General features: G+C 35.3%; 1 protein-coding gene across 1 annotated transcript; it reads right to left on the bottom strand.

Moving 5' to 3' along the window:
* Positions 1 to 6,683: 6,683 nt before the first annotated feature.
* LOC112802574 (aminoaldehyde dehydrogenase 1, peroxisomal) lies at positions 6,684 to 14,528 on the bottom strand. Its single transcript, XM_025845839.3, has 15 exons — positions 14,210 to 14,528; positions 13,511 to 13,653; positions 12,853 to 12,933; positions 12,282 to 12,430; positions 11,347 to 11,439; positions 11,126 to 11,249; positions 9,793 to 9,858; positions 9,585 to 9,651; positions 9,329 to 9,405; positions 8,942 to 9,055; positions 8,315 to 8,392; positions 8,081 to 8,232; positions 7,889 to 7,949; positions 7,657 to 7,763; positions 6,684 to 7,023 (listed from the first exon to the last, which is right to left on the bottom strand). The coding sequence occupies exons 1-15, from the start codon at positions 14,316 to 14,318 to the stop codon at positions 6,933 to 6,935; spliced, it is 1,512 nt and encodes a 503-aa protein (XP_025701624.1). The 5' UTR covers positions 14,319 to 14,528; the 3' UTR covers positions 6,684 to 6,932.
* Between the last annotated feature and the right edge of the window lie 1,947 nt (positions 14,529 to 16,475).

Here is a 16,475-nt window from a genome sequence, read left to right as displayed (position 1 = left end):
TCTTAAACCTAAAATCACTAACAAACATATCAAGGTATCGAGTGGAATCAAAGTGGATTAAATTTAACTAATTAAAAGCCTAAAAAGCATGTTTTCAACCATAAAGCACAACTAGGAGAAATTAACAAAACCATGCTATTTCATTGAATAAATGTGAGAAAATTTGACAAAATCTACTAAATTCAACACAAGATAAACCATAAAATTGGGGTTTATCAAAGGGCCCCGACTACTTCTGCTAGGAAGTCGACCATTGCTTGGGCTTTAATGGCGTGATGAGGCTCGTACTAATATCGTACTGGGATAGCTCTATTGCCCAGGTCATCATCCGCTCTGCTAGATCGAGCTTCTGCAGGATCTGCTTGATGGCATAGTCAATTCTTACCGTGATCAGATGCGCCTGAAAATATTACCTTAGCCTCCGGGAAGAAATCAGTAGGGTGAAAAGCCACCTTTTCTAGCATTGTATACCTTAGTTTCGTCCCTTGAAGCACCTTGCTTATGAAGTACACAGGTTGCTGTTGTTTACCCTCCTTACGCACTAAAGTGGCAGTTAAGGCCTCTGTCGTTACCGCGAGGTACAGGTATAAGGGCTTGCCTTCCTTCGGCTTTCTGAGTACCAGAGGCTCCGACAATATTCTTTTGAAGTGGTTAAAAGCCTCTTTGCAAATCAGGCCCACTCGAAGGCTATTGAGGTGCCAAGAAAACAGGAAAGAGTCGTCAACCTTCCTGCTAACCTTTGTATGTCCTTTACACACTTGGGTCTCGCCATGCAAAGCACGGCTTCACATTTGTTTAGGTTGGCTTCTACCCCCTTTTGGGTGATGATCATAAACCCTAGGAACTTCTCCGCTTCCATGCCAAAAGCGCATTTCAGGGGGTTTAGCCTTATATTGTGTCTTCGGAGGGAGTCAAAGATGACCTACAAGTTGGCCACTAGAGACTCCGGCACCGGCATCTTGACAAGTATGTCATCAACATAAACCTCCACCGACTTCCCTTTATGATCCTTGAAGACCTTGTTCAGTAGTTTTTGGTAGGTCGCCCCCGCATTTTTTAAGGCAAACGGCATGACTCTGTAACAATATATCCCCATGGTGGTATGAACGTTGTCTATTCCTCATCAGGTCGGCGCATTAGGATCTGGTTGTATCCCGAGTAGGCGTCTATGAAAGTCAGGAACTTGTATCCTATTGCCGCGTCCACCAGTGCGTCTATATTGGGGAGGAAAAACGAGTCTATTGGGCAGGCCTTGTTAAGGTTCGAGTAATCCACGCACATCTTCCATTTTTCATTTGGCTTCTTCATGAGAACAACATTTGACAGCCATGTGTAGCAGTCTAGTTCTCTAAAAACATCGACTTCCAACAAGCTAGCCGTCTGCTTGGCTACCTCGTTTGCTCTTTCCGTTGACACACATATTTTGCTTAATTGCCAAGTGGTGGGATAAACTCTGGGTCTATACCCGGCATATCGGCAGGGGTCCAAGCGAAGAGGTCTCTATTAGCTCGGACGAACTCAACTAAGGGTCCTTTTAGTCATAAGGTAGATTACAGATCACAAATGTGAACTTGTCCTCTGCCCACCTACTTGGAATTTTTCCAAGTCGCCTTGAGGTTCCGGCTTAGGATGCTCGTTTATCCTTGTGTCCAAATTTGCCAAAAAAATGCTGGCTACATCCTTGACAATTCTTTGTAAGGACAGACTAGCGTGATCACAAGCGATGGCCGTTTGTAGGTCTCCCCGAATCGTCCCGACCGACCCGTTATCCGTCACAAACTTCATTATTAGAAATTTGGTGCAAATGACCGCCAGCAAGTCATTGATGATTCTTCACCCGTCATTTGGCTTAATGCAGTTATCGCCTAGCCCCACAACCCTGTGGAGGTACGACCCCGTGGAGGTAGTCCTTGAGGTTGCTTTCTTTCAGCCCCAGGGCATCAAACACATTTCAGAACATAATATTCGAGTCAGCCCCTGTGTCTACTAGAATTCGCTTGACCAGGCTTGTCCCGACTCTTGCAGTCACCACCATTGGAGGGACCTCGGGTAAGCCGTCACACCACTAGTCCCTAGGACTGAATGATATTTTGGGAAGTTCTCTGGGGGAAAAGTCTCCCCTCAGTCATAATGGCAAGCACCTTAGCGTCCTTCTTTGACGCAAACTTCAATTTTTGGTAGGGTGCTTCTTCCAACCACAACATTCACTACTACCGTGGGACCTGTGTCCGGGTTCTCCGAAGCACTTTGTTTGGGCTTGACAACCCGACCTTGATCTTCTTCAGACCACTCCCTTTCTTTTCTCCTTGGTTCTCGGATGAACTGAGAGAACTCGCTCAACTTGCCTTCCCGGAAGGCCTGCTCTAACGTGTCTTTTAGGTCGAAGCAGTCTTGCATCTTGTGTCCGAAGCCCTTGTGGTAATTGCAATAGAGGCTCTTATTTCCCCTATCTTATCTTTCAACTACCTCAGTTTAGGAAAAATGTCTATATCTGCGATCTGATCGAAAACCTCAACTATTGGGGTGGTTAGGGGTGTGTAGTTCGTGAACTTCCCTATCTGGGGGAGGGGTTTTAACGTTCTTCCAGTTTTCATCTCCTTTAGGACATCCTGTGGTTTATCTTGGTTGGCGGCCTAGTGGGAAGGCTAGGCGGCTAGCTACCGTTTATTGGTGGCCACCAGCTGGCTGACTTCATCGTCATTTATGTATTCTCTCGCCACACATTGGATCTCCTGCATTGTCCAAATGGGATTGGTGGTTAGGTGCTTCCAAAAGTCCTCATTCACTAGGTCATTCATCAGGTACAAGCTGGTCACAGAGTCTGTGAGAGCATCAATTTCCAAGTATTTGTCGTTGAAACGGTCCAAGTACTTCCTCGTAGGGTAACGACGCATTGTGTTATCCCTAAGAGATTGATCAGATGTTTTGTCTTGGAATTATGAGTGGTGAATTGGGCTAGGAACTTCTGAGAGATGTCTGAGAAAGTAGTTATGGTGCCTTGTGGGAGGGAGTTGAACCAACGGATTGCTAGCCCAGCCAGGGTTACAGGGAACACCCGGCATTTGACCGCGTCTCCCATGCCCTTTCCATTCATCTTGGCCTCGAAGGTCGTAATGTGCTCCTGTAGGTCTTTGATACCATCATGTCTCATGTTCGTTGGCTTATCGAAGTTCGTGGGCAACCGAACTGTGAGGATAGAAGAGTGGAAAGAGGTGGCGCCGATCACGATGAGGTCTTGACGTTTCTTCTTCTTCTCCTCCCTTCTTTCCCGGCTTCTCAACTTATCTCAGGAGTGATGGAACTGGGTGCGACCTTCAGTCTAGTCACACCCGTCGTCCTTCTCCCCCGTACCCTGCTGCTTTTTCGGCCTTCTTTGCGTCATGCCTCTGCACACGAACGAGCATCTCAGCTAGCCTCGGGGCCAACTCTCTCTCTCTGTGTCTCTCTCTCTCTGTCAGTTTTGGACCATGTGTCTAAGCTCTTGCATGATCCAGGAATTGTCACTGTCTGTTCTCCCGAAGGGACGCCTTCTTGGGGATTGGTCATGGGAGTGATCCTAGTCAAAGGGGGTAGGCTGCTGCCTTCGAGAGGTCCCTGTGCTCAGCCTACTCATGAGGCAACCCCCTGTCGTTCGCTGCTCGTGCCCTCTCCTAGCTCATCCTTTGGGTGAAGAAAAGCTTTCATTCTTTGTGTGTCAGATTTCCACAGATGGCGTCATTGTTTGTTAGTTCATTGTGTCAGTTGGTGATGAGATGTCGAGGTAAGGATCAGGACCTGAACACGCAATTTGAAGGGAGGAGCACCGCTAGCAGGTCGTTAGTTGGTTGATGGGTGGAGCCACCTGCAAGGACACTCTGATGCTTAAGTTAGGGTAATGATGACGTATCTGGGAAGAGGGATAAGTCTCTTTTCTTTATCGCTATTCGTTTGGGTGGGCCCTCCTTCTGCTAGGGCCTAGTTCTTCATAAGATTCCACCAGCTGTCAAGATCTCCTTAGAGGAGATCGGGCACGTGATAGGCGTCTCATCGTACGACGGGACACAATTTCGCTTAATGGATCTCTGACTCTTGTTGGGTTGGACCAGAATAAAATCCAATACCAGCCACAAGAGAAAGAGAATGAGACTAAGAAAAAAAGAAGGGAATAACTCAAACAAGCCTAGAAGATATCACATTTACACTCCTCTGCGAGTCTCACTAGTTGATGTCTACAAAGATCTGCCACTCTAAAAAGATACCACCTCCCAAGCCCATCAAAAGTAAGAAAGGGAGAAATCGATCAGGCTGCGAATACCACAAAATCAACGGCCACTCTACCAACGATTGTTACGTCATAAAAAATGTGATTGAAAAGTTAGCTAGAGATGGTCGATTGGATAAATATCTGGTGAGAAGATTGGACGATAGTAGCAGAAGAAAGAGAGATGAAGACCGACCACAACGAACTCCTGAGAGGCATATCCATATGATTGCTGGAGGATTTATAGGAGGAAAAATTATAAAATTCTCTCATAAAAGACATCTAAAAGAGGTTTATCAGATTGGGGAGGAAACTGAAATACTCGACTTGCATGCAATAACTTTTACCAGGGAGGATGCTAAGGGTGTTATGCCCCGACAACGATCCAGTGAGAAAATTAGAGTACTTCACTAAGTTTAAACACAAAGAAAATTCCATTTTTATAATGTATATTTTCGTCTTATAGAAATTAAATAACATATACTTTAGTCGATATATATGTATTACAAATATAATAATTTTAATTTATTTTTAATATTTTAACTTGTCACAAAATTTTTAAATTTTTAAAATTTTTACATGTTTTATGATTTAAGGATAAAATATCAAAAATTAAATAAAATTTATTAATTTAATAATAAATATATTGTTACTATAACCTTTACACAATAAAAAATTTTTGAACTTTTTATTGAAGTATTCGAAGTGCTTTATTTTTATGTCAATAATATATTTTTTAGGTATTCAAATATTTTTTAAATATTTAAATACTCTTAATAGTAGTAGTGGAATTGGTCTAAATAATAAATGGAATGGTGATATGCATTTAACTTATGTGCTCTTGAAATTTATCGCTCTAATTTTTATTATTTAGTGTTTCTAGACTTTTGAATATGGATAGTACAGTTGTTGATTTAATTTTGAGTTTTAAATTTGTATTTTTGGACATTGAAATAATCGAATTTAATTAGGAGGAACTCAATAAAATAAGAAAAATTAATATAAAAAGCCAAAGAATTCAACAAACAAAATAACATAAAATAAGAATAGTGAATAAAAAATTGTCGGTGTATTCTATAGATAGTGGAATTGTGTCGTCTGAAAGTTTTTGAACATCATGTTGAAATTTGTAGTAACATAAAGGGATGTCCGATAACTATTTGTTTTGGTCCCAACTGGTTTTGTTGATATTTCTCTGAGTTACTATGGAGGTCTTCTAAAAAAGGTGGCTTAATATTTGTATGGGGCTGGTGACTAACTTATGTAGACATGATCATGTTGATGCTAATTGGACATCAACCTTAAATGGAAGATTAATATGTATTACCATATTAAAAATGAGCTATCAAATTTTTTAAAATTTTATAAATTACTCTGGTCCTTCAAGAATTAGAAAATTCTTTCTTCGATACGGATATGCGGACACGTTTTTTTTTTATAAAAAATTAAATACGACATGTTTAGGATACGTTGTGAATTAAAATTTAAATAATATATTAAATTAATAAAATATCATATTGTAAATATAAGAGTAAATATAGTTGCATAAAAAAGTCTTAAAATTATGCAATTATTAAAAACATAAAAAACTTTAATCTACTCTTGCCATCTCGTTAATAGAAAATGTATCAATTTCTTTTCCTCCAAATCCATCTTCCACAAACACCACAGTTTCAAGTCCATCATCCTCTGTATCTTCTATTCTTCTTCTTCTTGAATATAATACAGAGAACCAAAAATGGCTAAGCTAGTGAGTAAGTAAGTCACCAAAGACAAACTGTAAGTAGATTTAGGTTTTGATTTATTAATTATTTTATTTTTAAATTTAAATTCTGATTTGTTTTTATTTTAAAATATTTTAAAATTAAAAAGGAAAAACCGGTTAATCGGACTATAAAATCACAATCAATTACAGATTTGCAGCCCAACAGAAAGATTCGTCTCATGAACATCTGAATCGGGTCGAACTTATTCGGACTCAAAAAGACACATCGCCAATACGCTTGTTTGACGTATTGACCGCGTGTCGGATTCGCTTCTGACACAGATATGTCGACATCATGAGCGAATCCATGCTTCATAGCACGTAAGAGGGAACCACATGAATCAAAAAGTAGAGGTGCGGTAACTGTGACGGTATGACTAGTTGATCGGAGCCGTTGACTCCGTGGAGTAGGGTAGCCCAAGTTTGGTAAGCAGCAATTGAGTCTCAAGTAAGGAATCATGCCACCAAGACCACATTTACACCACATTTATTGTGTTCCACAAAAACAAGAAAACCTGATTCTAATCCCATCTCTCAAACTTTGATACTTCTAATATGTTAGTCTTTAAAAAAAATATTAATAAAAATTTTAAAAATAACAGATATGAACACACTACCTTCAAATTAATCTTTATAATTAAGATAAAAAAAATCTTAGTTTAAACTAACTTATTCACATTTGTTATCCTAAAAAAAACTTTATTGGTACTTTTTCATATGCTCATTATTCATGTACCAAAGAGTATTCCAAACCCAGTACTTAACTATAAGTCAAATAAAGAAAACAATATCACAGTCAGCAAGCCCATAAAACATTATAAATATACGTATATTATTATTACATCATAATCACAACTTTGAATGGGCCACACCTTATTCCATGAAAAGATCTAGAACTTGAATTTTATATCACCAATTTACATGGTATTACATCTTTGAAGGACACTTATACCAGCCCCACTGTTCATCAGAAATATACTTTGTAACTTGCTTCACACTCAGGAAATTATCAAGTCCCCTAACAAAAAAAAGAAAGTATAAAAAATGAAAACAGAAAATCAGATCCACATTCTCAAATGATAAAACGGTCAAAATAGATTATTTGAAAATTATGTGCAATGTGAATGAATCAAATCAATTTTTCAATAAAATCCAAATACTTCTGAAGTACCGCATCTGTACTTAAACAATTATTAGTCACTAAAAATTCTTAGGTCCGATTAGAGCAAGACAAGCCTCTTACTTTGATATATATTAAAAAGGACATTCAAATTTACTTATGCAGTAGTTGAAATGAAGTGTATTTGTAAGTTGAGATTTTAAATAGAAAATAAAGGAATATAGAGAATGACTTCATGTATAAAGTAGAGTCCATTTTATTCTTTAATACTTTTCTTTTCGTCTTCTTAACTCCGGCAATAACTCAAACGCCTAAGACACCCATAAAAATTACAATAATGTTTGGAAAATAATAAAAAAGAGCCCAAATATTCCAAAATTATCTTATTTAGTGTTCATTCATACCACTAGAATAATTGTGTTATTTTAGAACAAACATATAATTATAGATGTTATATATTATTGATGTTAAATTAAAAAAGTAACTTTAATTTTTGTCTCCCTAGCATTACTGAAAAAATTAAGAGCATACCATTCTCCTAATTCGCGACCGAACCCACTACGTTTAATGCCACCCCATGGGGCTTGAATGAAAGTTGGTTGAGAACAATTGATCCATACAATTCCAGCCTGAACAGCCTGCAGAAAAAGAAAAAATTGTTTAAAAAAAGAAAAACATAAAGTTGTATACTATTTTCAACTATTGGAATCGGATTATTTTGTTTTGTAAATATGATATTATGGTAATCTAAGAACATTCTTACCTTGGATATCCGCTCACATCTTTCTGGATCATTTGACATCACAGCTGACCCTAAGCCATAGCTGTCAAAGAACAAAGTAATTCAATTTGACCCTAAGTGATTTTCAGCAAATTAAAAATCACACTCACCCAAACACAATCTTAATAAATCATAATAAGATTGCAGAAAATCAAATAATGGTCATGAACTCACTGGGTATCATTTGCTAGTTCAATGGCTTCTTCCTCACTGCTAAATGTTTTGGCACAGAGCACAGGTCCAAAAACTTCCTCTCTCCAAATTTGCATTGAGGTACTCACATCAGTTATAATGGTTGGTTCAACAAAGTAACCCTTCTTTAAATTCTGCAAATGCCATCAATAATTCAGAGACAGGAAATTCTTCAAAGACATTCCCAATTGCAAGCATCGGAAGGTAATATCATACCTCGGGGCGAGACCCTCCGGTCAAAATTGTTGCACCCTCACTCTTAGCAGTTGAAATAAACTTGAGAACTTTTTGATACTGAATCAATCATACAGATCAAAATTTAGAGGATCCAAATTCCTAATAAATGCTTAAATTATTTAAATTGTTTTCAGGTTACAAGTCTAGAAAGAAATCTGAACCATAGGAGCTACACAAACAATTGTCAAAGATAAATATCTGAAAATTCTTTTCTCCTATATATTAAAACTTAATTCATTTTCAGTTTTTTCTCCTCCCTTAATTTTTCTACATGCTACTTCAAACTCAATCACAACAACAACAACAACAAAGTCTTACCCCGCTAAATGGGGTCGGCTATATGGATCAAATAACGCTATCGAGCACTATCATGTATCATATCTGTAGTGAGAAATTGAAAGTTTTGTTTCTCGAAGTTGTTTAAACACTGATGTTAGACAATAGAATTCATAAGAAATTTAACAAGCCAAGTAAGAGCCAAACATAAGCAGTGTAATAGAACCAAAGAGGAACCATCACCTAAAAACAAATGAAAATGGAGAATATGACAATAAATATTTTCCTTCCTTATTAAAATAAGAACAGGAGGCGCCTAACATAACATACCTGAGCTTCGCTAACAATGGCGCCTAATTTGCAACCATCTTCCAAGGGATCTGAAACTTTGATATTTTTAGCCCATTCCACAAGCCTGTTCAAAAACTTTGTTGCTATATTTTCCTGAAACAATCAAAGTGTCTGTTTTAAGAAATTCAAAAAAAGAAAAAAAAAAGGTAAACACAATTCCTATAATGTTAGAAGACAAAATTCTACAAGAATCTAGTAAGTATCAACATTCCCATCCTCCCATTTATGAAGCAAAACCAAAACTACAACTACTCCATGAAAATGGAGTAAAATTTATGAATTAAGCTTTTTGTAAAACCATTTATTCTAAAAGTTTAAACTGTTGGGTAAAAATACATGAATAGTTCTATATTTGAAAAAACTTACATGGACAATAAGCCGAGATGTTGCACTACATATCTGACCATTGGTAAAGAAACAGCCCAGCATGGTCCATTCAGCAACTATTTAAATGAAATCATGGACAATACAAGTGATTAATAAATTAAATATCAAATTGTATATGATAGTATGTTTTAATCATGTAAGATTTTCTCATGACTCTACAATGACAAAAGATGTTCATATCAATGTATTTAAATGCAGGGAGTAACAAATCAACTATACTTGAGAAGTCACTTACCCTTATCAATGTCAACATCGTCAAAAACAATAATTGGACTTTTTCCACCAAGCTCTAGTGAAACAGGCTGCCAAGAAATCATAAATCTATATCACATGAACTTGGAAAAATAAATTTGAAAAAAAGGTTTCCAATCTCTTCTGGGGTGTGCATTTTGCATTCTTCTTTACATATCTGAATAGGTAGAACTATTGCTTCTTAGAAATACCTTGACTTGCAGAGCTGCAGCTTGCATAATTTTGCTTCCAGTTGCAGAACTTCCGGTAAAGGAAATCTGTTGCAACAAATAAAAAATATCATTCAAAACATAGTACCTTTACAAACTCAACTAAATTTGCATGATATATAAGGGCTCTACATGGGCAGGGTCGGGCTAGACCTGCACCAAGCTAGTGCAATGACGTCATTATACTCTATCATCTATCATGTTTATAATGAGATCGTTTACACAGATCTTTTTTTACCACCTTGTATATGATCTTCTTGGGTTTTGCTCTACATTTCGCCACCTATCTATTTTCCATCTGATCCACCTTTCAAACTAGATGCTTTGCCAATCTTCTCTCCACATATCCAAACTACTTGAAATGAGATTCTACAATTTTTACAACAATAAGAACTACTCCAACTTTCCTCTTATATCCTCGTTCCTTATTATGTGCGTGTTTGACAGCTCATTCATCTAAGTATCCTTGTGTCTGCCACACTAAACTTATTTTTAAGCTCACCTTTTGTTTGCCAAACACTTTGTTCCATATAACATAGCTGGTCTAATAGTAGTATGACAAAATTTACTCTTATGTAATAAATGTACTTTTTTGTCACATATAAAACCAGAAGCAATCCGCCACTTTAACCAGTTTACTTGAATCCCATGTTTTGCACCATTCTTGATTTCTCCACCATCCATTATAATACACCAAAGATACTTAAATCTCTTTACTTGTGGTAGGATGTTTTCTCCAATTTTTACTTCTATGTTAGTGTTTCCCCTCCTCCTGCGACCTTTCATTCCATATATTATGTCTTAATACAGTTTTTGTACAAACCATACACTTCTAAAGCTTCTCCCCACAAATCTAGTTTCTAAATAAAATCTTCTCTTGATTCTCCCAAAACGATGATGTCATCAACAAAAAGCATGCACTATGGTACAAGTTCTTGGATATGCTAGGTGAACACTTCCAAACCAATTTGAATTGGACCATATTAGTTTGATATTAAATCAATATATATAAGTTTAGACATTTTAAAATCAGATATAAAATTAAAACTAAAATATGTTATACAATACTAATACCAAAAATTATTTATTCAATAGAATATACTTTTGAAAGAAATATATAATTTTGGACTAAGACAAGCCTATCCAAATTGTGACCCATATCAGACCCAAATATTGTGCAGGATTAATAATACAAACTTAAACTTGACTTTATAGCTACATATAAATTTTTGGGCTAGACCGGATCTTGAACACACATAAAATTGCATTAGCTGCTAATGTAAGCTAATAAGTAATAACTGAAACTCAATCTCACCTTGTCTACATCAGGATGTGAAGCCAAAGGAGCCCCGGCTTCAGTGCCTAATCCAGTGATCACGTTTAACACCCCTGCTGGAAGACCTACTTCTTTGCATATTTCAGCCAACTCCAAACATGTCCTAAAATCGTAAATAATAATACAACATGAGAAGAAAGCCCAATAAAGAATCAAGTTAGTAATAGTTGTGATTTGTGAGAATTGAATTGAGATCATACACAGATGCCAGTTCAGATGGCTTCAATACTGCAGTACAACCAGCAGCCAGAGCAGCACCAACTTTCCATGCTGCCATTAGCAACGGATAGTTCCTGTTACAAAAAGTTTAACTCATCATTTCATTTTTCATTCATGACATCAATTACCAGTGAATAAATGCTCAATTTAATCTTTATATTTCAGCATAAGTCATTGAAGTGTCACGTGGCACACTGATGCGATGATGCGTGGCATGCCACGTCACTATCACACAAACGATTTTAAGATGGAAAAGAGTTTAAGGGACTAATTTTAACCAAGTTTTGAAGACTAAAATGACAAAAATTATTGACTACAGTGACTATTAAGCTGAAAATTAAATATTTTCTATTTATTAGGATTCAATTGAGAGAAAAATAAACTACAAGAGAACTGAAAGTGAAACTGCGATATATTTATTGTAAAGGAGGTAGAGTAGCTTGTTCAGTAAGCTACTATAGCAATTTCAAGTACTAGTTTCCATGTTACAACTGCCACTAACTGAATTACAACCATCACAGAAGTGTATTTTAATCTTAGTGTACTCTGGCATCTCATATCTACTCAATTATAATGATATGAATGTTAAGTGACTAATAGACTAATTGAGGCTGTAAATGAAATGATTACCTATGTAATAAACTGTAACAAGGATCAAATTTCTGATTAATTTTACAGCACTAGGTGCTCAATTGTTTTGCATTAGGGTGCATATTTTTTTACCATATTCAATTAAACTGAAAGTGATTTTGGAAAGTCCGAAATCATTTCACAACTGAATTGGCAGGGTATCCAATTTTCCACGTGTTTCATGAGCCAAAGCCAAAAACTAATATTCACAAAATTTATATTGGAGAAACAACAAAATTGTATATAACTTTATGTAGCAATTTTTTGAAATTAAAATGAAGGATACCATGGAGTAATCAACGCAACAACACCAATTGGCTCCTTGATCACATAACTCTTGAAGTTCTCCATAGGAAGAGACACATGTGCCTTTTGCTTTGCATCCAACCCTTCAGCAAGTTCAGCATAGTAGCTAAAACAACTAATAACATCATCCTACAACACAAAAATATAAAGTAAAATTCCTGACAACAAAATGAAATAAATGAGTGAAGTACCAAATTTAAGTAGAAATTGATTATCACAAAAGAACGTGAGTCGCAAAATTACCCATATTTTAGATAAATTTGTCAAATGAATAAAATTTTGTGAGTATGTTATAGCATTTCTTGGAACATTGGTTGAGTTGTCTTCTCATGATTTCAAGATCGTGGATTCAAGCCATGGAGTCAGACACTAATGTAATTATTGCATTATCACGAGATGCTTGTGCATTGGACTTCCCTATAGCATTTTTATTATAGCATCTTGTCCTTTAATTTCATGGGTATAGTGATTTTATTACTTCTCTCTGTAAAATTTGAAAAAGTTGAAAACACATCAATCATTGTTTTGTTTGCCAGTTTGTCAAATATTACCATGTCGGCTGCTGCTTCATCAAGCGGTTTCCCATTATCAGTAGCTTCAAGCTTTGCAAGCTCATCCTTTTTCTCCGTTATCTGTCACAAACAAAAGTGAGTTCTCATGAAATGCATAGATTACAAGAATTAATTCTCTTATTCTCACACATCAAATCTTACCCTTCACCATCACCCCACGCTCTGCTTATTGTATCAATTAGCTAAGCAATTAATAAGAAATTATTACTTTGTTAGATTCTCTCATAAAAAGAATGTGATAATAAGTAATTTAATATTAACACAATAAAGTAATTCGCTTATTGCTGTCTTCCACTTTAACTATGTTTTTAATCCAACAACTTAAGTAGTTCTAGCAATAAAAATGTTAAAAATTAGCACGTTTTCCTTGCTTCCAAAAAGCCAGAGATTGACTCATCCTTGGCATGGTTGGTAAGATCTAACTGAGACAATAAAAAAAGTAGACACAATTTTGAGAAAATGTTTAGGTGATATATAAAATTCTAGGGGTGAATTAATTTAGTTCCTAAAATTTAGAAAATAACATAATTTATTTTTGAAATCTTATGGACTACATTGATTCATATTAAATTTCAGAAGACTACGTTGGTTCATACCCCAAAATTTTTCAATAACAAAAATAATGAAAACTAAAAACCTTTGCAGCAATGGCTCTAAGATATGTAGCACGAAGAGAGCCAGAAGCTGTTGACCAATCTCTTCCCTTGTTCCGAGACAGTGCTCTTCTTGCAGCATCCACCGCAAGTTCCACATCTTCCTTAGTAGCTGCTGGGATATCCCCTGAAACGCCATTCACCCCATAACAATTTAATTTGCATTATTTGCCACAAAAGTTATACAAATGATTATTATGATGATGCTATCTTACATTATGCCTATATGTGATGATTGATATAATATATAATAAACAAAAACATGAGTAAAGTGATAAAATAAAAAATTAATTACTTTTGAATTTATAATTTTTTATTGTTTGTGACTTTTACCGTCTTAATTTAAGAATGATTGAATATTTACCTTTTTACTTTACTCATTTTCATTTAGAGTTTGATCCAAAAAGTGATATTTTTTTAATTTATCATATATATTGTTTTTATTTTTCACATAATCTCCTAATCCGGCAGACAAAAGACTAATTCGTCGTGGATCGGAGCTATATTTATTTGTTATTAATTAATGATACTTTAGTAAAAAAATTGTAATTTATTCTTGATCTTAAAGTTCCTTAAATATTTCGTAAATAACCAAAGTACTGATATTGTGAACCATATGCTGCAATGGTAACAGTAAAAGAAAAAAAAAAGGAGGAAAGAGTGTATGGAATAGGGAAAGAAACCTATGATGAGTTCAGTGGAAGGGTTGATGATTGGAATTCGGTTGTTGAGGAGAGGGGCTTTCCACTCTCCATCTATGAAGAGCTCTCTTCTTGGTGTTGAGATCGCCATTTTCTTCCTTGCTTTCTTTCCCCCACTCTTATCTGTCTCTGTCTGCTGTTTCTAATAACTTCTTGGAAACGGATCAATAATATTGATTGTTGATGATATTATATTGAATAAGGATATTGAAGATACGTCATGTAATGTGATCATGTTCATGGTGGTGGACACCTTAGCATGTATCTTTTTCTTTTTCTTTTTTTTTTGGTGTTCCTCTTCTTTACTTTTTTATTTACTTTTAATATCTCTTCAAATATTTTTTTTTGTGAAAATTCAAGTGAAGTCGATTTCATGTGAAGAGCCGTTAGATAAAAATTTAGTCAAATCAGTCAAATCATCTAACAGTCTCTCGGGTATCAACTACTGCACCTGAGTTTCCATATTGAGTTTGGAATAAAAGTTAAAATGGATAAAACTTCTTTAACGCGGAAAAATTAATAAAGAAATATTTTAATTATTTTTAAATTAAGATAATAAAATTTATATTTAATAAAAGTTATAAATTTAAAGATAATTAAAATATTATTATATTATTTTATCAACTTTTTTATTTTAAAATTTTTTTATTTAAAATATTTATGATGATAAATATAATTATTTTTTGGAAAAGTCTAGGAGACCAGCAGTTTTGTTGAATTTTGGCCGGCATGTAATCAATAGAGAAATGTGAGTCATTGGATGAAATCTCACATCAATTACACACTATTAAATCATTATTGATGACTATTTGCTGGCTATCAATAACAAAAGTTGCTAGCCCCTAGCATTGATCTTATTTTTTGAAACGGATAATTCTGTTAAGATGAAGAACACGTTACATCAAAAAGTGCCAAATGAGTTATATTATTGGTGCCTCTTCCTAACCATGTTAAATTTGGTTGGGTTAGAACTAATTTGGCCAAACACTAAAGCATGTGCTCCTTGATTCCCATCCCTCTTTACACGTGATAATTAAAATTGTTTAAATTTTCTCAACAGATTTTTACAATTGGACACTATCAATCCAAAATAATTGCTGTAACAACACTCCAGGACCAACTTCAGCCCCAAATAACATGCCATTACTTATTTACTTCTGGTTCATCAACAGATAAGATAGTTGGGACCTCCCATATCTCCTCCTCATAACTCCTAATAAAGTTGGGTTATTGAAATATGACCCTAAAATTATTTTGTTATTTGATGTGTGTGTCAACTTATCCATGTACCAAAAATGAAAGCAAAAATCCCATTCCAAAATTTTATAAAAATAATATTAGATAGGAAGGCAATTTAAAATTATCTTATATAATATAACATCTATAATTTTATATACGTAATATTTATAATTACATATTCATTACATCTAAAATTGTATAATTATTCTAATAATAATTAATAAATATTAAATTATTTGGACTAATCTTTTATTGTGTTTAAACATTATTAATTTTATAAATACCTTTCCAACATTTCCTGGGCCTAAGCTAGCCAATCCAACAATCTGTCAGGAAAAACACAGCCTATGATCAAGAGGATCAATCTTAAAAAGCTTTGCATGATTTAAAACGGTTACTTCTTCGCCAAAGTCTCCTAAAGACTTGGGAAAATGATGGGGATAAGCTCATAAGCTACTGACTCCTCTATCAAATTGAACCATTATATAAAGAGAAGTAATCAGCTTACCAAGTTATGATCTAATACTTCTACACTCAAATTTTCAAAACCTTTATTTGATTCTAAAATCTTTTAATTTAGGCATCAAAACCCCTTTGCAGGTAGGTACCTTGTACCAAATCAACTACTTCCTTCAGATTTCTTTGAACATTGACATGGCAGGAGCTTCAGAGAACCATCCAAATTCAGGTCCCCATTCCAACCAATCCCGCCAAACATTGTTCAGATGTAAGTGACGTTAGGTCATGCTTACAACAATTTCTAGACCACCCAAGGTCAGAAAGCAACTGACCTCTTAATTCCTCTTAGATGATGACTAACTTGATCATCGGAGTCTCTTGCAGGATTATACCCCATCCGGCTCGTCATCACAGCTGATTAGAAATCTCCATCCCCTCGAATAGTTATTGTTAAACAGATTGCATATTTTTATTTTACGGGTGAGTAGCTACTAGAAAGGATTATCTTTCTACGAACTTCTCATTTGGCTGTGTTGTTGGTGTTGCTGAG

This window comes from Arachis hypogaea, chromosome 5 (assembly GCF_003086295.3).
Source record: "Arachis hypogaea cultivar Tifrunner chromosome 5, arahy.Tifrunner.gnm2.J5K5, whole genome shotgun sequence".
Taxonomy (NCBI): domain Eukaryota; kingdom Viridiplantae; phylum Streptophyta; class Magnoliopsida; order Fabales; family Fabaceae; genus Arachis; species Arachis hypogaea.
The sequence above is the reverse complement of the archived record's forward strand: the minus strand, read 5'-3'. Positions and strand labels throughout refer to the sequence as shown.

What these genes read in the sequence shown, in the direction of transcription:
- LOC112802574 (XM_025845839.3), bottom strand. Translation starts at nt 14,318, where the DNA reads ATGGCGATCTCAACACCAAGAAGAGAGCTCTTCATAGATGGAGAGTGG. An exon ending in GATGTGAGCGGATATCCAAG is followed by an intron (nt 7,764 to 7,888) that starts GTAAGAATGTTC and finishes CTTTTTCTGCAG; the next exon opens with GCTGTTCAGGCTGGAATTGT. An exon ending in GGTCGCGAATTAGGAGAATG is followed by an intron (nt 7,024 to 7,656) that starts GTATGCTCTTAA and finishes TTTTTTTGTTAG; the next exon opens with GGGACTTGATAATTTCCTGA.